The following is a 21,323-nucleotide window of genomic DNA, read 5'->3' as shown; positions in this document are numbered from 1 at the left end:
TGCCCATGATTTTGGAATGAGATGTGTGATGTTTGGGTGTCCACATACTTTTTGTCATGTAGTGAATATATATATATATATACACACATTTCGTTATTATTATTCATATTTTTTGCAAAGAATTATGCTGATATTTCATTGACAAAATGTGTGCTTTAGTGTGTTGCTATTCGGTTGAGGTTTATATAACGCTTTTTATAACTCATGAAAACTGATACCTGGTGATGATGTATTTGTTCTTTAGGACGTGTCCAAACAATGGGACTCGTGCAAACTGAAATGCCACGGTGCCAAGAGGTCGTGACCTGGCAACTGAAGATGTCCTTCCACCAGATGGATTAAATATATATTTACCAGGACTAAATTGTGAGCTCATTCTCGGAATGACTTCCACAACTGAATTTGAAAAGCAAGCGGACCCGCACTCGCCTTCCAACTCCACCGTGGTCGACAAAGGCCTGGGAAATGAGCTTGGACAGAATAGCTGCTTTCTGAACAGCGCTGTGCAGGTGTGTTGTTCGTGTCCGTGAGGTTGAGCAATGGTTTCTGCTTTGGGTTAAGAGTTTATCTCCAGCGTTCATCTTTAGTAGTTGCACTGGCAGGTAAATTGATGGGTTATGTAGCTAAAATAAGCCTCAATCTCTGCACCGCAAAGCTCATGATTGAAGTTATTGTGCAAGTGTGATTTCAGTGTACCCCTTTTGAGAAAAAGATTGTATAAATTTTATATACTGTTCATGTATGTGATTTTATTTTTCCCATTCACGTAGAGAAATACAAATAATTTCCGTGACAAAGTTTTTGATATTGGATAGTCTCCTTTTTATTTGATCTTCTATCCCTTTGCTAAACTTTTCCCCTTGCTCATCTTCTCCGCAGGTTCTCTGGCACCTGGATGTTTTTCGCCAAAGCTTCAAGCACCTTTCCCAGCACTGCTGTTTGGGGGATGCTTGCATTTTTTGTGCCCTCAAGGTGATTTTTAGGCTTGAACTCCTCAAAGCTTGGCAATAAAACAGGTTTTAGCAAGTGTTTTGAAAAACTCGTGCAACGTTTGCACCACTTCTGGTTGAATCATGAACAACAAACAGGTTTATATGACATTCATGCAATCATGGCAAATAGGTGGATATCATTTGGAGCCGTAAAGAAGGGCTGGATCTACTTTGTTGTGTTATCTGGTCTAGCACGGCAACATACATGTTGTGTATCACATCTGTACCTATCGTACTATGACTAGTGTTTATTTGGCTCTTCTACAGGCCTTGAGTAACACAAATATGACCAACCACCTGAACTATAATTGTATTTTTCCTCAACATGGCGCTGGTTGGAAAAGAAGAGTATGCCATTGTTGTGTTATTCGTGGTGCAGAAATCCCTAAATACGATTTTTCTGCATCTTTGGAATTTGTGTCTGTGTTGCCTGCGCTTGACCTTACCTTCCATCCACATTCTCCCATATTGCTCTTGGCTGTGGGTTTTATTATAGATAAAAATAATTTTTTTGGGGCCATGGCTCTGAAATCATGCTTTTTGGCTTTGATGTACTTATTTATTTATAAACATGAAGGTCCATTTTTTAAAACCCTTTCTCACCCAGCTAGAATAATGGTTGGATTAGTTAAGTTCATAGTTCTCTATCAGGAGGTGAAGCCTCATCAGTCTCAAGTGAAGTCTCATCCAATGCTTTGTTTTCTTCAAAAAGTATTCTGATATAACAATGTGAAGGTAGTTCCTTAAGTAAAGACTTTTAATTAATAATAATAATTCATTTATTTTGTATAGCGCTTTTCCAGAAGCCCAAAGGCGCTTTGACAGAGTGGAAAACATAATGCATAACAATACATGAAAACAACAATTGCAAAAAGACAAGAATCAAGAAAACAAACAGCAGCGATATACGGCATATATATAAGACAAGAATCAAAAAGACAAGACAAGAATCAATAGGGAAATATTTAAAGCAAAAGGAGGGAGAAGGAGAAGAGATAGTCAGGGGTTAAATGCTGTGGGTTGAATGTTGAATGCAGCGTTGAACAGGTGGGTCTTTAGTGATGTTTTGAATGTGGTGAGTGAGGAGGAGTCTCTGATGGTGTGAGGTAGTGAGTTCCAGAGGGTGGGAGCAGCGATGGAGAAGGCCCTGTCCCCCCAGGATCTGAATTTGGTCCGGATGGAGGGGGTCAGGAGGTTGGTACCAGCAGAGCGGAGGTTGCGGGTGGGAGTGTGTCTGGAGAGGAGGTCAGCCAGGTAGGATGGGGCCAGGTTATGGAGGGCTTTGTATGTCAAGAGGAGGATTTTGTACTGGATTCTCTGGGGGATGGGGAGCCAGTGAAGCTTGTAAAGGACGGGGGTGATGTGGTCACGGGTCCGGGAATGAGTGAGTAGACGGGCAGCGGAGTTCTGAATGTATTGGAGTTTATTGGTGATTTTTGAGGGTGAACCATAGAGGAGGCTATTGCAGTAGTCCAGACGGGAGGTGATGAAGGCGTGGATGAGGGTTTCTGCAGCCGTGGAGGAGAGGGATGAGCGGAGACGGGCAATGTTTTTCAGGTGAAAGAAGGCTGACTTTGTGATCTGTTTAGTGTATTTGTCGAAGGAAAGGGTTTGGTCAAAGATGACGCCAAGATTCCGGATGTGAGGGGAGGTGGATACTGGGATACCGTCGATGTTGAGGGCAAAGTTATGGGTGGATTTTGTGAGCGTTTTTGGGCCAATGATGATTATTTCAGATTTATCACAGTTAAGCTTGAGGAAGTTGATTTGAAGCCAGGATTTTATTTCAGTGATGCAGTTTGTCAGGATAGAGTGGGTGTCGGTGGAGACGGACTTGGTGGAGATGAAAAGCTGGATGTCATCGGCGAAGCAGTGGAATTGGAGACCATGACGGCGGATTAAGTGACCGAGCGGGGACAGGTAAAGGATGAAGAGGAGGGGGCCAAGAACTGAACCTTGGGGGACACCTTGGGGGAGGGGAGCAGTGGGGGATTTGCAGTTATTGATGGAGATGAACTGGCATCTGTCAGAGAGGTATGATTTAATCCAAGAGAGGGCAGTGCCGGTGACGTTAAAGGTGGATTCAAGTCGGGTGAGGAGGATAGTGTGATCGATGGTGTCAAAGGCAGCGCTGAGGTCGAGGAGGACGAGAATGTTGAGGTTGCCAGCGTCAGAGGAGAGGAGAAGGTCGTTGGTGATTTTGAGGAGAGCAGTTTCAGTACTGTGGTTGGAGCGGAATCCGGATTGGAATGTTTCATACAAGTTATTGGCAGAGAGATGATGTTTGAGTTGAGTGGCTACAGCGCGTTCCAAAACTTTTGACAGAAAGGGTAGGTTGGAGATGGGTCTGAAGTTGTTTAGGGTGTCAGGGTTTAGACCAGGTTTTTTTAGAATGGGGGTAACAGCAGCAATTTTGAGGGAAGGTGGGACGATGCCTGTAGACAGGGAGGAGTTTATTGTTGCAATGATAAGTGGAGAGAGAGCAGGGAGGGAGGCTTTGACAAAGCTGGAGGGGATGGGGTCAAGAGTGCAGGTGGCAGTTTTCATTCCTATGAGGAGTTCAGAGAGGTCAGTAGGAGAGATTGGGGAGAACCGAGACAGGGGATGGCAGGACAAGGGGGGGCAGGTGGTTGGAGGGGGAGCGGGTGCGGCGGTGGTCAAGCTGTTGTAGATGTTGTCAATTTTGCGTTGGAAGAAAGAGAGGAAGGAGATGCAGTTGTCTACTGTGAATGACTGGGTGGTGGTGTTCAGGGGGCGGAGGAGTTTGTTTATTGTCGAGAAGAGTGCTTTTGGGTTTCCGGAGCCAGAGTGGATAATTTGAGAGTAGTAGGCAAAGCGGGCGCGGGAGAGGGCATCTTTGTAGTGTTGTATGTGGTCCTTGTAGGCTTGGGAGTGAACTGTGAGACCCGTTTTATTGCGGAGTCTTTCAAGTTGGCGAGCACGAGTTTTCATCAGGTGGAGTTCAGGGGTAAACCAGGGAGCAGAATGGGTGAAAGAAACTGTTTTGGTTTTTACAGGCGCAAGCTGGTCAAGGCAGGAGGAGAGAGTGTGGTTGTAGTAGTCAGTGAGGTCGGAAGGGGTGTGGAGGTCAATGAAGGGAGAAGTGGACATTTTTTCAGAGAGGGTGGATGAGAATGAGGTAGGTGAAAGAGCGTTTAGCTTACGGAAGTTGATTGTGCGATAATGCCTTGGTGTTGGGGCGGGGATGTTGATGGTCAGCGTGATGGCTAAGTGGTCAGAGAGGGTGAGGTCGGAGCCATAGAGATGGTGCAAATTTAATCCAGTGGAGCAGACAGGTCAGGGCTTATTTTAGGGCTTATTTATTTATTTTCAGCATGTTAATTTGTGGAACGGTGAAAACCAGACCAGTTCTGAAAGATAAGTAAATGTCATCTGCTGTGTAGTAGATATGGGCAGTTCAAGATTGCGGATAAACTCCAGTAAATATGTATTCATGTATTTTGTGGTAAAAGATAAGTAAAAGTAAAAAAAGATAAAGTATAAAGATGAAGATAAAAAGTTGTAAAAGAAAGTTAAAAGTTTTTAAAAAGGGGGAAAAATAGTTTAAAAAGTTAAAAAGACGAAGGTTTAAAAAAAGATAAAGTTAAAAGTTTTGTGGTAGAAGATTAGTAACTAAAAAGATAAGTAAATATCATTTGCTGTATAGTAGATATGTGCAGTTCAAGATTGCGGATACACTGCAGTTAATATGTAGTCATGTATTTTGTGGTAAAAGATAAGTAAAAGTAAAAAAAGATAAAGAATAAAGACAAAAAAGGTTATAAAAGAAAGTAAAAAGTTAAAAGAAAGGTTAAAAAAGATAGAGTTAAAAGCTTAAAAAGAAAGTAAAAGTTAAAAGTAAAAAAAAAAGATGGAGATTAAAAAAAAAAGATAAAGTATAAAGTTTTGTGGTAAAAGTAAAAAGATAAGTAAATATCATCTGCTGTATGGGAGATATGTGCAGTTCAAGATTGTGGATAAACTGCACTCAGTCAATATGTAGTCATGTATTTTGTGGTAAAAGGTGTTGAGATTTGTGAAACGTATCAGGAAATGCTACTTATAATAAGACTAAATGAATTCAATAAATTTTAAGAAATTGGTGCAAACATTTAAAGGTGCACAATAGAGCTTCAATACTATTCCAAGGATACTTGTCAGGATTTGTCTTTTCTTGTATTTTAGCCTGGAGAAGCTGAAGTCATTGTATGCTGGCATTCGTTTGCCATCAAAGGTCACATCAGCCTTTATCTACTTAAAGTTGCATTCTCAGCTTGCTGGTTGGGTTTTCATACATCATTTTGAAATAGAATTGAAAACTAGAGTTGTAGACATTTGCTAACAAATGCAATATTTCCTTCTCCACTCCAATCACTTTGACCCATGAAAAATTTCAAATCAACACACTGGACTATGTTTACCTGCTTTAGTTTGAATGGGCTGTACAAAGGTATTTTTTGCTAAATCTTGTTTGGATTTGTTTATCATGTAAAGGCTTTTAAGGTCAAAAACCCTACCCTTAATCATGACGGATTTTAACCTGTAACCCCCATATAATCCCCAAAACTACTCTCATCCAAAATGTTTTTAAAGGCATTCCTTGAGAGACTGTTTGGAAGTACCTCTGCAACTCATCTCATCTTTATCAAATTTAGACACAAGGGAATCGCAAGGCAGAATGTGTGATTTTAGTGCTTCACCTTTGACTCCTTGAAACTGCAACATGGTCTAAATCTAAAAAATAAAAAGCATTGGTTTTATCGGACCGAGGTACCACCATGCCAAATATAAAGAGGATTGGCCCAGAATTGAAGGAGTGGTGTGTAGTTATGTAAAAAAAGTAGAGGAAGATGTTGTGTAAGTGTAAAAAAAAAAAATAGAGAGGAAGATGTTGGTCAAAACACAGTCTCCCTTCCCTGTAGGAAGGAATACAGCAAAGATGTTGAGCAATTCTTCCCTCTACGTTGTTACCTGAGTTTAAATGGTACGCATACTGGCCTAGACGTATGCACACTCACCTCTAAGCTGTCTAGCCTGAGTTTGCATCCTCAAACAGCTATAAACTGTCATCCTGGTGTTTCACAGGCAGGATGATTCATCAATGTTTGTGCTGTCTCTCGGATAGACGTTAAACGGGCGTCCCAACTGCCGGCATTAGTTGGTGGACGTTAAAGACCACACAGTCTCCTTCGTGAAGAGTCGGCGAGCTATCGCCAGCACCATGAACAAATTACAAATTCCTACCCAAACTACTGCTGGGAAGGCAATGGCAAACCACTCAGTTTAACCCTTGTCAGAAAGCTGCTTCCCCAGTACCGATGCTCTGTGAGGGAGAGATAGATAGATAGATAGATAGATATCGAGAGATTGAGATGAAACTTTCAATGTGCACTCTGGTGTCTAAGTGGGGTTAGTTATGTAGTTGCAAGAAAGTGTGGCTGACTTCTGGTGACAATCGTGCCAAGATTGTGGGGTGAGCAATGAGCATGACAGAGGTCCCTGGCAGAGTGTCATTATGTACGGGAGGATGAGATGGGGGGTTTTCATTGTGGGGACTGTATAAACTTTCACGAAAGTCATGATTGTGTAATATGCAGCTGTAGAAATGACCTAAGAGAAGCAAGGAGATTAAATGTAGAATGCATGATAGATCGCAACGGATTAGCAAAAGATGAAAGTCTCATAATTCCAGCGGGAATATGGGCATGGGAAAGGCAAAGTATACTTAAATGTATGTATCCCTTGTCCCTATCTCCCCGTATTTTATCCCGTCTCCTGTACATCCATGTAAAGGTACGTTTTCACATACCTGCATAACACATCTGGAGTCACATCTCGATAGGTCATGTCACAGGTGTTTTCTTTATTCAAAACAATGATATGTTTTATGAGAGTCGTTATTCATTACCTCTGCCACCGAAGGTGGATGGAGGTTATGCTTACACCCCTGTCTTTTTGTCCCAATGGATCTGACGGATTTGGACGAAATTTTGTGGAGAGGTAGTGTTTGTGACAAGGACGAACTTATTAGATTTTGGTGAAGATCCGGATCTGGCTAGTATAATTTTTTAAGTGATTCTTCACCATTCAGAGATAGGGCCAAAAACGATACATAGCAGGATATCTCAAAAAGTTGTGGATGGATTTGGACAAAACTTGGTGGACTGGTTGTGTGTGTGACAAGGACTATTCGATTCGATTTGCGTGAAGATCTGAATATGGATTCGGATACGATAATTATTTAATATTTAAAGTGATTCTTCACCATTGAGAGATCTGGTGAAAAGCGATAAATAACATATTTCAAAAAGTTGTGGACGAGTTATGAAAAAACTATGTGAATGAGTTAGTTGGGCGACAAGAACAGGTCTTCGATTTTGGTTCAGGTCTGAATCCATATCCGGCCTATCAGTGGAATAGAAATCATAGACTGTTCAGCCTGGCAGAAGTATGCACTCTACCAAGTGCCTTTCTACCAACTAATACTATTAACTAACTGTCAACAATAGCACCACTTGATTATTTTTTTTTAACTTCTGTAAACCTGCCCTTAGTCGCCCATTCTCTGATTTATCCGCTGGTGTTTTGATGTGGTCTCGCCAATAACTCGAACTTTGCGGGGGAACATGCAGTTTCCAAGGATGGCATGGAGGTTGCCATACCAATAGGCGGTTTTAAATATAGTGCACTTTTTATGTTCCAGTAAACACCTTTATCATAGGAAGACTTGTGCATGAAAACAATTTTTGAAGCTTTATTTTGATCTCCTCTGTTACAATTAATTGGCTCTTCATTTGCCACTGATGTAGCTCTCGTATATCACCAGGTGACATTGCTTGAACTCCTTCTTTGGCCCATTTCTGCTCCAGAAATATCAAATTTGTCTTGTTCAATATTCCTACTTGTATTCACCAACTCACACAACTTATTGGCTAAAACCTGCCACTTCACCGTTGATCCTCTGAAATCGTCATATATTGCTAATGAAATTACTTTAATGATGAAAAGCTTGTGCTTTTAGTTGGCCATTGATTTTGAAGGCTTTGGCAAAATTTACATGGGGTGTACTTACTTTTGGGTGGTAAGGGGTACACGGTGTAAAACAAATTGACACTACTAGGAATTTCAGGAATGATGTCAGAGATTGAAAGAGGTGGATTTGGGGTGTATTAATGGGGGTAGAAAAGATCAAGGTTTTGGATATTTTTTTTTTTTTTTTTTTTTTTTTTGTATACTGAATCGAGGCTCGTGAAAGAGCTAACATTTACTTCACAAACAAATCAACCAGACAAACAAAATATATAAAAAGAGGGAGCGGAAAACAAGATGGGGAGAGAAGGGGAAGCACACAAACACAACATTTGAGAGCAGGGAGATGTGTGGAAGGGAGAGGGCTTGGGGGGAGGAGGTGTGGGAAGGGGCGGGGGGGGGGGGTGGAGGGAGAAGTATAAAACACAAGGACACCAAGGACTTCCAGGACAGAAGTTGGTATTTCAAAAAAGTGGAATTGGGGTGAAATTAGTGGGGGTAGAAAAGATCAAGGTTTTGGATGGGGGAAGATAAGAGATGGTGGTGAACAGCAGTTTTAAAGACCTGGAGGGTGGAGTGGGATTGAAGAGAGTGAGGGAGTTTGTTCCAGAGGCGGGAGAAGAGAGGAATGAAGGAGTGAAGGTGAGCAGAGAGTCTTGATTTTGGCAGTTTGACCATAAGAGGGTTGCAGGCAGATCTTGTGCGACCTGTAGGAATATTTGCGGGACAGAGCCCAGAGAGAGCTGGGGGGGCAAGGCCAGAGAGGAGTCGGTAGAAGATGGAAAGACCACCAACCTGCCTGCGGTGAGTGAGTGAGAGGCCCTTGGAGTTAGCTTCATCGCGGGAGATTCCAATGATTCTGAATGCTTTGGTTTCAACAGCGTGAAGACGAGCTAGGTGTGAGGCAGGAGCACCAGCCCAGAGGGGAGAGCAGTATTCCATTGAGCTGCGGATGAAAGCCTTGTATGTGGTGAGGAGCTCAGGTGTGCCAAGGAAGGACTTTGCACGACGGAGGATGCCCAGTCGGCGACTGGCTTTGGAGGCCAGATTTGAAATGTGGTTTTCCCAGGAAAGATCATGGCAGATAGTGAGACCCAAAAGCTTGAGTGACAGAACTTCTTGGAGAGGATTATTCAGAAAGTGGATGGGAGGGTTGTCCAGTCGGTCTTTTCGGAGAGACATCGTAAGAGTGTGAGATTTGTCAGGATTGAAAGACATGTTCCACTTGTTTGCCCAGTCTGTGATTTTGTCCAGGTCTGCAGAGAGTGAGGAGGCAGCAGACTGCCGATCTGAGGGATGAAGAATGGAGCGACAGAGAGTAGAGTCATCAGCAAAGAGATACAAAGGATTTTCAAGAGTCGGAAAGATCATTGATGAATACTTGGATACTTTACCAAAAACTATAGCTTGGAGCAACAATTGTATTTAGAGCAGACCTCTTATTTTTAACTGTTGCAGTTCACGGAAGAGTCGTGAAAGTAGTTGTTGTGGAAAATTTCTAATTTAGCTTGGATGACATCTGGGGGCATATGAGGATATACTGTACAAGTACAGTATATCTGGCTGGTTCAGTTAAACATGTGAGCGCAATCATGTTCTCTATTGTTTTGCAAGAGTTTCTTTATCAGGAAGGAAGCTGAGAATGTTGAAGGGTTATCCTCTTTCTTGCTGTGTCACGTGGATTTGTTTTCATGCATCTCTATTACTTCTTTCTCATGGGTAACATTGTTGTGAGATGTGATCCATGCTGCGTACATGTAGTCCGGCAGATATGTGAAGAATTGTGGTAGAATTGTGCCTTTGATGATACAAGCATGAAACTTGGCACACAGTTAGGGCATACCCTTACAGTGAAATTTGGATGTAGGGGCATTCCAGATTTCTCCTTGGCCCAAAATGGCGGCTAAGAAGGACATATTTACCTATTATTTCAGACTTGTCATTTGTGCTGCTATTGAAACACAATGTAATGAGCATATTATAAATTGTCATGTACATGCTATGCAACACCTTCATACTGGGTTCAAAATTGGAATCTACGGTGGCCTATAAGGGGCAGAACAAATGGTTTACCATTGCAATAGACAGGACTGGTCTAGCGGTTTAATTATTTAACTTTGCATGACTATCTGATTTCTCCTGGGTGTAATTTTGGTTCAATACCTTTATATGAACAACTTTGATGTAGCTTTATGAACTTTCCTATCATAGACTAGGTGACTATAAGGAACTATGCAAGGCTAGTGAAAAGTTACGAAAGCGAATTACTATATTTATGATAATAAATAATGTATGTATTTCTTTTTCAGATGATAACTCGACTGCACTGCACCTTCGCTCATTGACTGTAGTAGCTACCTAGATTTGGTTCCCAATTTGTATATTGATTGGATGGTGGTGGTGGATAATGCTTAATTGACAATGGCCAACAAAAATTTCAAGCTATTAGACCCCCAAAGCCCTAGTACATCTGGAACAAACATGCCTTATCTGACAGATTGGGAGAAGTGTGTGTTATGTCAGGAGGTCACCGATGAGGCCCTTGCCTGTCCAGCTGATTCCAAGCGAACCACAGGGTCCGGATACCAAACTCTTGCAGATTATCTCCTCACCTTCAGCCAGATGGGCTGCCTGCCAAAATCTCTAGAACTGTCCCGCCTGGACGATGGTGAAGGTATCCAGTCAACCTTCCAGAGCCACAAGGCTAAGTGGCATGATTCATGCAGACTGAAATACAACAAAACTGAACTGCATCGGGCACAAAAAAGAGAAACGTCTAGTGAAGAAACCGCAAGTGTCTCAAGAAAGTACACCCGTCACAGAGTACATGTAGACCACACACAGCCACAGCCTGAAAAGTGTTTCTTTTGTGACAAACCAGCGGGTACTAATTCTCTGCGAAAAGCTTCCACCTTCGACCTCGATAAACATGTCAGGACAGCTGCCCTGAAACTAGGAGATCAGGCACTTCTTGCTAAACTGAGTGCAGGTGACCTTATAGCACAAGATGCACAGTACCACGTGAAGTGTCTGGTGTCACTTTATAACAAAGCAAGGGCCACAAGCACAACACTGAAAGAACAAGATGATATCAATCACGGTATAGCACTTGGAGAGCTAGTGTCCTACATCGATGATGCCCGCACAGATGCTCTTGTGACACCAGTGTTCAAGCTGGTAGACCTAGCAAGACTATACACCACCAGGCTGGAACAGCTTGGAACAGTCTTGACCAGGCGTGTCCACTCCACCAAACTCAAAGATCGAATCATGACATATTTTCCAGACCTAGAGGAGCACATGTCCGGTCGAGATATTCTGCTTGCTTTCAACCAGGATGTTGGCTCAGCCCTTCAGAAGGCATGTGATCACGACACTGACAGTGATGGAGTTTGTCTTGCTAGAGCCGCAAATATAGTTCGTAGAGACATGTTGAAAATGAACTCAACATTTAGTGGTTCATTTGAAGCCCACTGCCAAGAACATTCGGTACCTAATTCGCTTGTATCACTAGTTTCTATGATCTTGAATGGTCCTAATATCCAAGCGCAGTCAAGCCACTCGTCGGTATCAACACCTACTCTCACAATCTCACAACTCCTTATGTTCAACAGTTACTCACGCCGCAGAGAGAGTAGCAGTACTACCACGTCCACGAGGCACAGTCACAATCGGGAGACTCCCCTGCCTGTGTACCTGGGCACCCTTATCCACACAAAGACTCGAAAAAGAGACCTGGTTGATACTATGTTCAACCTGGGTCTCTCGATCTCCTATGACAGGGTGCTTAGCATCTCCACGGACTTGGGGAACAGAATCTGCCGTTTCTTCCAAAATGAGGGTACAGTTTGCCCCCCTGAGCTAAAAAGTGACCTCTTCACAACTGGGGCAGTGGATAACATTGATCATAACCCCAGTTCAACAAGTGCCCACGACTCCTTCCATGGCACTGGCATTTCACTTTTCCAGCACCCAAATAGCGATAGCCGTGGAGTTCAACGGGTAAACCCAGATGACACATCAACAACAGATGCACACCTGCCACAGTCATACACCATCGTACCTCCTGTTGTTCTGGGTAAATGTGACCCACCTGTACCCAAGCTAGCGGGTCCCAACAAAAGCAACTGCCAACTCATCCCTGAAGCAATGCAGATTGAGTACAGGTAACTGATTATTGTGTTTGAACTGTGGACAGTTATATGTGTACCTAAATAACCAAGACTTGTTAACTTGTGTGGACTTGTTTGTTCTTAATTGTGTTCATTATCTTGCATTTTGACAGGTGGCTGGAGCAGATGGAGAAGACAGTGCTATCTGACACACCACTTAAGGGAGACGAGACAGTATCATGGGCTGGATACCATGCCAGCAAGCAGTCTATTCCAGAAGAACCAGAGTGTAGTGTGGCCTTAACTTCATTGCTGCCTCTCTTCTATGACCAGGCAAAATCTGTGGCAATGATTCGTCACTCCATGGATGTCATCAAGAAAGCAATCGATATTCTGAATCCAGGTCAGATCCCTGTAATCACACTTGATCAGCCACTGTACACACTTGCCAAACAGATCCAATGGAGATGGCCAGAAACACACGGAGAAGATCACTTCGTCATGGTCTTTGGTGGACTCCATATTGAGATGGTAGCATGGAAAACCCTCGGTGACCTTCTGGATAGCAGTGGGTGGACAGGCGTTCTGATGCTTGCAGGGGTTGCTACAAGTGGTACTGCTGATTCCTTCCTGAAAGTGACCCATGTGACACGCACACGACGAGCACACCAAGTCACAGCCAGTACTCTCTATCTTCTCCTGAAGGAAGCCTACAGCCAGTACACCAGTGGACTAGATGAGGGACAGGATACGATACCACTAGATGACTGGTGCGGTGAACAAGCCAATGCAAGTCCACAGTTTCAGTTCTGGTTCCTAATTATGCAGCTAGAACTGGCAGTCCTGATCTATGTGAGATCCGTCCGTGAAGGAAACTTCCAACTGTACACTGATGCTCTGACCAAGCTTGTACCATGGTTCTTCGCCTTGGGACATACAAACTATGCCAGGTGGATCCCAGTTCACTTGCGCGACATGGTGACACTTGCAACAAAGCATCCAACTGTATACGCACAGTTTCTGGCAGGAAACTTCACCATGAAGAAGACTACACGTGCATTCTCTGCCATAGCCTTAGACCAGGCACACGAGCAAAATAATGCATTGGTGAAAGGTGATGGAGGGGCTGTAGGTCTTACGGAGAATGCTGCAGCTTTGCGCCGATGGATGGTGTCTGGTCCAGAGATGGCCAAACTGATCTATAAGTTCGAGGCCACAACAGAAAAAAGAATTAGGAAAACTGAACTAAAACACCATGAACAGACAAAGCACACGCAGGTAGCCTTTGCTCGAGATGTGAGAGCACTCACCCGTGTCATAGGAGAGATGGGGAACCCATTCTGTGACGACAGCAAAGATCTCTTGGTGCTAGACAGCAGAGACCTGGCAGACCCAGCAGTCATCAACACCCTTTACCAGATCGAGAAGCTGGGAAAAGAACAGTATGACACATATGTGAACGAGAGGCTTGTACATCAGACAAAGCCTATCACTGACCCAATAAAAAGAAACAATCTCCCTCTCTTCAGCCGACCCCCAGTCAGAGAGAAGTCAAGAACAGAGTTGAAGGTGGTATCTCTGAAGAATGACTGCGTTCTGTTCTCCAGGCTGTTTATTGCATCCCAGACACGGAATGGAGATCTTGATGAATTCTTTGCACATGAAAACCAAGCTTGTCCCCCTGCATTGTCACAAATGGGCAAAATCCGGCTTGGAACCAAGTCTGATCTGGTTGGGTGCTTAGAAGATCTGATCACCTCACGGGAAAATGATGATGTAAGCCCCCCTGTTGAAGTCATGATCCTGGATGGAGCAGCCATCGTGAACATGCTGGCACCTCGTAATGCGAAGACCTTCTCTGAGTATGCATCACTAGTATTCTTGCCATACATCACATCTCAGATACAAAATAAGAGCAGGGTTGATATTATCTGGGATGAATATTTCCCAGACAGTTTGAAAGCCGACACCAGGAAGACGAGGGGTAAAGGCACCAGGAGACGAGTTGAGCCATCTAGTTCCATCCCTCGAAACTGGCAGGCCTTCCTTCGCATAGACGAGAACAAGGTGGAGTTGTTTGACTTTCTAGCAACGAGGATAGCAAACATTGAGACTGACAAGCAAATCGTCACCACAAACCACAAAGAAGTTTTTTGTACACAGCCACGAGATGTTACTGGTCTTTCCCCGTGTAGTCACGAGGAGGCAGATACAAGGATACTACTCCATGTCCAAGATGCAGTCAGACAGGGCTATACCAAGGTGTCAATCCGCACAGTGGACACAGATGTTTTGATCCTTGCAGTGGCAGCAACTGGATATCTTGACATCGATGAACTCTGGGTTGCTTTTGGCACAGGGAAGAATTTCAGGCACTTGGCAGCTCACGAGATGGCTGTGGCACTGGGACCAAACAAGTGCCGAGGGTTGCCATTCTTCCACGCCTTCACTGGGTGTGACACCGTGTCCTGCTTCGGCGGAAGAGGGAAGAAAACAGCATGGGAAACATGGAAAGCCTATGATGAGGTCACCTCAGCTTTCTGCGCACTGGCTGCCACACCAACCATTTCAACTGCAAATGACAACATGGATCCACTGGAGCGTTTTGTTGTTCTGCTCTACGATCGAACAAGCAGCCAGGAACATGTTAACGATGCCCGCAAGCATCTCTTCACCCAGACTGGTAGATCAATAGAGGCTATCCCACCAACGCAATAAGCCCTCAGACAACACATCAAGAGAGCTGCCTACCAAGCCGGCTTTTGTTGGGGCCAGATGATGATTTGCGCACCTGAGCTTCCATCGCCAAGTGAATGGGGTTGGAAACAGAGTAATAACGGCTGGGGGATATATTGGACAACCCTCACAGAGGCAACTGAGGCATGCCGACAATTGATTAGATGTGGATGCAAGAAGGGTTGCAGGAAACAGTGCAAGTGTGTTAAGGCCGCACTCCAGTGCTCAGCTCTGTGTCACTGTGCAGGGGAATGCACACGATAGTATACAGGAGGAATAACACACCTGTTACATATACACAAACATGTGGAAGACTGTTTTGTAGACTGTTTTATAGTGAAAGTCACTTCCACAGCGTTAATGTGGCATTTTCACTTCATTTCCATTGTGTTTCTGGAGTTTGCTCAAAATAGCTCAAAAAGTAATTATTTTTGTAAAGAATAAGGACCAAATAAATGTTATGTGAGTTTGTTGACATTTAATTATGATCTTACAACCTGTTTACGTGAAAAAAACATCATAGGTGTGCTTGAGCAATAAGTAAATCTAGTTTTATAGACATCGGTACTGTGTATCTTATTATCCGTAAACGGCCATTTTTTAAATGGCCGCCATTTTGTCCCTAGGAAAAGATTTGAATGCCCCTATATCCAAAAATCTTCCTAGTAGTATGCTCTATCAGTGTTCAAAATTTCATGCTTGTATCACCAAAAGCACAATTTTTTCACATATCTGCTGGGCTAATGTATGTTCGATGAACTCCATTCATGTGGGAGGTTGAAAATACTGATTATTTGTTTTCTGGATTTTCTGCTTGATTATTTCGTTTCAGCATGAAAAAAGCGTATTTTGGCTCCGCATAAAATGGAATCCTGTACCGTTGATCAGGCTCATAATCCTGTGCCTGCCTGAGAAACTTTTAACAAAGGAAAAAAATTGTGCAACAATGTTCGTTGTCATAAATAATGACAAGTTAAACCACTGATTACATACAGGTGAAACCTATTGCACTCATTCTGTAACCTTTCAAACAAATAATTGGCTCCTGAAGTGATTTAGGGTTAATTAGGCAAAGGGTATGAATACTCATGCAACTCAGATTTTTCTCTATCAATCTAATTTATTCACATTTTATCTGCATTTTTTTTTTAGCTTTATCACTCTGGATTAGTTTGTGAAGACTCTATATATTACGTTTGATTTGAAAGCATCATGAAATAAGCTCAGGTGGCATAAAAATGTGAAAACTTTGGAGGGGGTGGGGGGGGGGGGGGGGTGAATACTTTATCAGGCACTGTAAGAGGATGGTGGGAAGATTGTTTTATAAATTGGTTTGTTGGAGAGATGTGGGGGGGGGGGGGGTGAGAGGGGTTAAATATGGCAACGTGAAGCTAGTGACAGAGAGGGGGGCAGTATTGAAGGTATGGGAAAGCTATTTTAAGTAGCTTTTGAACCAAGGAGGAATCGATTGTGAGCTGGAGCTTCTGTGTGGCAGGCAAAGCGGAATTAGTGTAGATCATGGAGGAGGAGATTCGGACATCATCAAAGGGGATGAAGGAGAGCCCAGGCAGTTGGACCAAGAGGATGTTGGATATATTATGACGGCTCTCCATGTCCTGAAGGATATCAGCAACGGATGTCACATCGGGATAACTCCAAGAGGACAGTGTGTCTCTAAGAGACCCCGATCTTCCCACAGGATCCCACACCTAAAGTCGTGTTACCATTCAAAAAAATCCGAGTACGAGCCGGGACCACGCTGACGATCACATAACCAATCTTAATTAGTTGGTTGAGCGGGACCACTGATTATGTAACTGTTTCAAGCGCTTACCAAGTCTAATTAACCCTCGGTTATTCTCTGCTGCAATCAGAGCCGACAGAATAAGTCAAGAGAGTTTCTTAAGAGCAGACCCTTTTAGTGGCACAAGGAAGCAAGTATTTACAAAGTGGTGGCAATGAAGTGGCATATATGTACCAGGCAATTATTCACAGCACATATACACTCCCGTTACCCATACGCGACATACCTGCCCTTGGAACTTTATCAGTGACTTAACATCTTTACAATAACTGGTGCCACATGCATCTGGGGAAAAGAGAGATAGGGAAGGGTCAAGCCATTAGGAGATAAAGGGAAAGCTGGGGTCATGTGCCATATCACATCAGACCTTGTGCCGGCCTGGTTAAGCTGGCACCGCCAATGGTTCTGATATTCAGGCATCTGGATGTCTAAAACTCTGCTCTCAGTCCATCCCCGCCGTCACCAATGCGCCATCCTCTACACGCATCCTGCTGGAATTGTCCCGCAGCACAAAGTCTATCATGGTTTTGGCGGTAAAACGTGAGAGGTGTACGAGTCAAAGTGGAGGCCGATATTTGGTCAGGTGGTGCAGCATGACAAGCAGGGCTCGACCTAAAGGTGCGAAGGGATGAGAGGTGTTGAATGTGTGAAAAAGGAATGAAGGAATGAAGGAGAGAGGGAGGGTTGGGGTTCAAGGAGAGAATGAGAGCAATAAGGAAAGATGAAATCGAATGTAAGAGAATGTGTGCTGTGTGAAACGGCAAAACATTCAAGGCTGGTTGATAATTAGGGCTCATTGCACTCGGTGCTCTTGAGAAGAAGCTTTCTGGTAAAAAGGATTTTATCCATCTTGAGCTCTGCCTTATATCGGCATCTTGCTTCCTCCTGCTGGCGTACACACACCCTCACCCCCACCTCCCTTCCTTGTCCAAAGGAGGAGTTGTGGCCCCTGAAAGATACTCCCTGGTACCTGATAGTGTTTGATAACCAATCTAGCATTTCTCCCAAATAGCACTTATGAGAACGACTTGGGTGAATGAGCCATTATTCTTTGTTTCCTCAAAATATTTGTGTCACTAAAGTTGAATGTTTAAAAACAAATATCTACTAATGAACCCATGGAGGTTCATTCCCTTACAGCTGTGCCCTTTTCCTGCTTTGCTCTTCAGTTCCAGGGCAAGCCTGGGCATCCTAACTAATTGCTGTTGATGCAAGGATTCAAAGCATTCTTGGTGATCATTCCTTGCATGACTTCGCATGCGTTCTGCTTTTCCTTCAACGAATCCTATTTAATAAGCTTATTTTCTGCTCTACTAGTTATTTATAGCTGGTGATGTTAGCTGTTTGTAATTTTATAATTCGTACAATGGTGGATTGTGTTTTGTGGCAACTGAAGTAAATCAAATCTGCTGTTATTGAGCATGATGTCAAATTTTGCAGCATTTGAAAATTGCAAAACAGAATGTAATATAATTTAGGCATGGTTTGTTTGTTTGTTTGTTTGTTTGTTTTTATTTGATTGCATTAGTAGTGGAACATTTTTTCCATACTGCATGCTTTTCCATACTCCATACTTGGATAGATTTGGAAAAGTTTAGCCACTATAACGAAAACTTGACAAATCTTGAAGGGCTCAGGAAGTTTTTGACCTCACTTGTCGAATCACAATTTGATGCGTTATGTCCGAAGAAGTCCACCCTGGAATGGAAAAATCTCACTTGTGACCAAATACTTGGAGAAATTAGCTTTTCTAATGCATCACCAGACCTGACATTTTTTCCGAAGCATTAACCTGAAACACAGGAAAATTCCGGCCCATATTGATGTGTCTGAGGCATCCATAAACTGATGTAGGAGCAATGATGGTAAATCATTTTTGGCCTCATCATACAGTGTTCACATATTCACAGTTAGCACTTTTATAGATGGAAAGCTTGCCCCCTTTGCAGCTAAATTTTGGCAAGGATAGTAAACGACCATTATTCACCATTGTTAAATGCTAGACGTTGTGTACTATCCGATTTTGTTTTCTCTCCATGTTTAGGAGAACACTATCCTCACTGATGCACATGAGTCAAAAGGCGAGAGTTGTACTGGTGACATCATCAGGCTGAAGTTTGCTGATTCGTTCCAATTTGATTGCACAAGCAGGATTGCCATATGTATCGACAGTGGAGCAGGAGGGCAACAGTTGGACACAATACAACAAACAACAACATGCATTTTAAGGCCATTTTCCCTGATAGAGCGGGGGTTAGCCTTGCGGTCCCCATGACAATCTTCTCCATTTTGCCCTATTTTCTGCATCTCTCCTTGTTAACCTCCTTGCCAGCATTTCTTCTTCCACCATCTCTAGCCTAGTCTTTCTCGGTGTACCCCGTCCTCTACTTCCTTCTACATTCATTTCCATCACTCCTCTCAACCAGCCACTTTCATCCTTCCTCAACACATGACCAAACCATCTCAACCTGTTCCTCTTCACAGCATCAAACACAGGCTCTATTCCCATCATCTTTCGCAATTCATCATTTGTCTTCCTCTCTCTCAACGATACTCCACACATCCACCGAACCATTCGCATTTCCACCCTTTCCAGCCTTCGTTGCTGAACTACGTTCATTACCCATGTCTCGCTTCCATAAATCATAACACTTCTCACACATGCAGCATACACCTTTCCCTTCAGCTTCAATGACACACCCCTCCTCATCAGCACGCCACTCAGTTCCCGAAACTTCTTCCATGCACATCTCACTCCAGCAACCGTTGCCGAGTCTGATCCACCTTCTCCATTCAGCATGTCTCCGAGGTAGCAAAATGTTTTCACACCTTCCAGCTTCACGCCGTCTCCAAGATCCAACTCAACATTTCCTCCATCTGCGGCTCCCTCTGTGCACACCTTACATTTGAATGTAGCTGCCACACTGGTTAATGACCCTCTCAGACCACTGCATTTTTGATGAACCCACTCAGCGCACATTGTACATTGAATGGAGTTCACTCCGACACCCTTCCTGCACACAGCACATGGCCACTTCCCAGTTCTTTCCACCTCACCACATGCTTTACCACTTGCCATCACCTTCGTCTTTCCGATATTCACCTTCAGATCTTTTGTCTCCATACATTCCTTCCACTTGTTCATCTTTTCCTTCAGTCCATCCATACTTTCCGCAATCAACACCAGATCATCTGCATACAACAACTCCCACGATAAACCCTCCTTTACGTTCTGAGCCAGCACCTCCATCACAGCTACAAATAGTAGTGGACTTAGTACCGACCCCTGATGCACTCCCACCTTCACCTCAAACTTACCACTGTTCCCGTCCTTCGTCCTTACAGCTGTGCGTGCTCTTTTGTACATTGCCATCACTAATCTGATCAACCATTCCTCCACTCCTAACTTCCTCAATGCCCATGTCAATACTTCGCGTGGAACCCTATCGAATGCTTTCTCCAGATCAACAAACCCAAGAAACAACTTCTTCCTCTTCTCCATGTACTTCTCCTGCAACTGCCTCACAATAAAGAGCGCGTCTGTCGTACCTCTTCCTGGCATAAATCCAAACTGCATTTCGTCTATCTTCACCTCCTTCCTTATCCTCCTCTCCAACACCCTTTCCAATACCTTCATTCCATGCTCCAATAACTTTATCGCTCGGTACGAGCCACACTCCAGAGGGTCACCTTTCCCCTTGTATAGAGGGACGAGGGTACTCAGTTCCCAATCCACTGGAATGCGGCCTTCTTTTACCACCAGATTGCAGATCTCTGTCATTCTCTTCACACCCCAATTTCCCGCTGCCTTCAGCATATCTCCCACAACTCCCTTCGGCCCTCCCGCTTTTCTACTCTTCATTGCTTTTATCGCTTCCTCAACTTCCTTCTCAGTTATCTTCTCTGCCGGTCCTAAAACTGGGTTACTCTCTATGTTGCCATCCCATTCATTCTCTTTTTTCAACAGCATTTCCATATATCTTTTCCATCTTCCTTTAATTCCATCTGGGTCCACAACGATTTGTCCCACTTCATCCTTCAAGCAACTCACCCCCATCACATCACACATTTCTTTCGCCATCTGCTTTGCAATCCTGAATACCACTCTCTGACCCTCTTCCGAATCCAAGCGTTCTCCGAACATTTTCCTACATGCCTCCTGCGCCTTTGCTACCTCTTTCTTTGCAGCCCTCTTGCCTGCCGTATAACCTTCATGCTCTGCTTTTTCTGCTCCCGTACCCTTCGCCTTCTGCCACTCCTTGAACTTCTTCCTCTTCTCGTCAATCCTCTTTCCAACTTCATCATCCCACCACCATGTTTCCGAGTTTCCGAATGGGTGTCTAAAAGGCCGACTGGGCATCCTCCGTCGTGTGAAGTCCTTCCTTGGCACACCTGAGCTCCTCACCACATACAAGGCTTTCATCCGCAGCTCAATGGAGTACTGCTCTCCCCTCTGGGCTGGTGCTCCTGCCTCACACCTAGCTCGTCTTCACGCTGTTGAAACCAAAGCGTTCAGAATCATTGGAATCTCCCGCGATGCCGCTATCTCCGAGGGCCTTTCACTTACTCACCGCAGGCAGGTTGGTGGTCTTTCCGTCTTCTACCGACTCCTCTCCGGCCTTGCTCCCCCAGCTCTCTCTGGGCTCTGTC

At 43.9% G+C, this 21,323-nt stretch overlaps 1 protein-coding gene across 6 annotated transcripts in view; it reads left to right on the top strand.

Moving 5' to 3' along the window:
- LOC137415685 (uncharacterized) overlaps positions 1-21,323 on the top strand; it is a 145,809-nt gene that overhangs the window by 26,127 nt on the left and 98,359 nt on the right. For all 6 annotated transcript variants that reach the window (XM_068101294.2, XM_078783198.1, XM_068101293.2 and 3 more), the window contains 2 exons: positions 245-509; positions 880-972. In XM_068101294.2, the coding sequence (XP_067957395.2) occupies positions 384-509; positions 880-972 (219 nt within the window). In that variant the 5' untranslated portion in view covers positions 245-383. The remainder of the gene's footprint in view (positions 1-244; positions 510-879; positions 973-21,323) is intronic.

This window comes from Myxine glutinosa, chromosome 8 (genome assembly GCF_964187855.1).
Source record: "Myxine glutinosa chromosome 8, kmMyxGlut1.1, whole genome shotgun sequence".
NCBI lineage: Eukaryota > Metazoa > Chordata > Myxini > Myxiniformes > Myxinidae > Myxine > Myxine glutinosa.
Note: the sequence above shows the minus strand (reverse complement) of the source record. Positions and strands in the feature narration are given on the sequence as shown.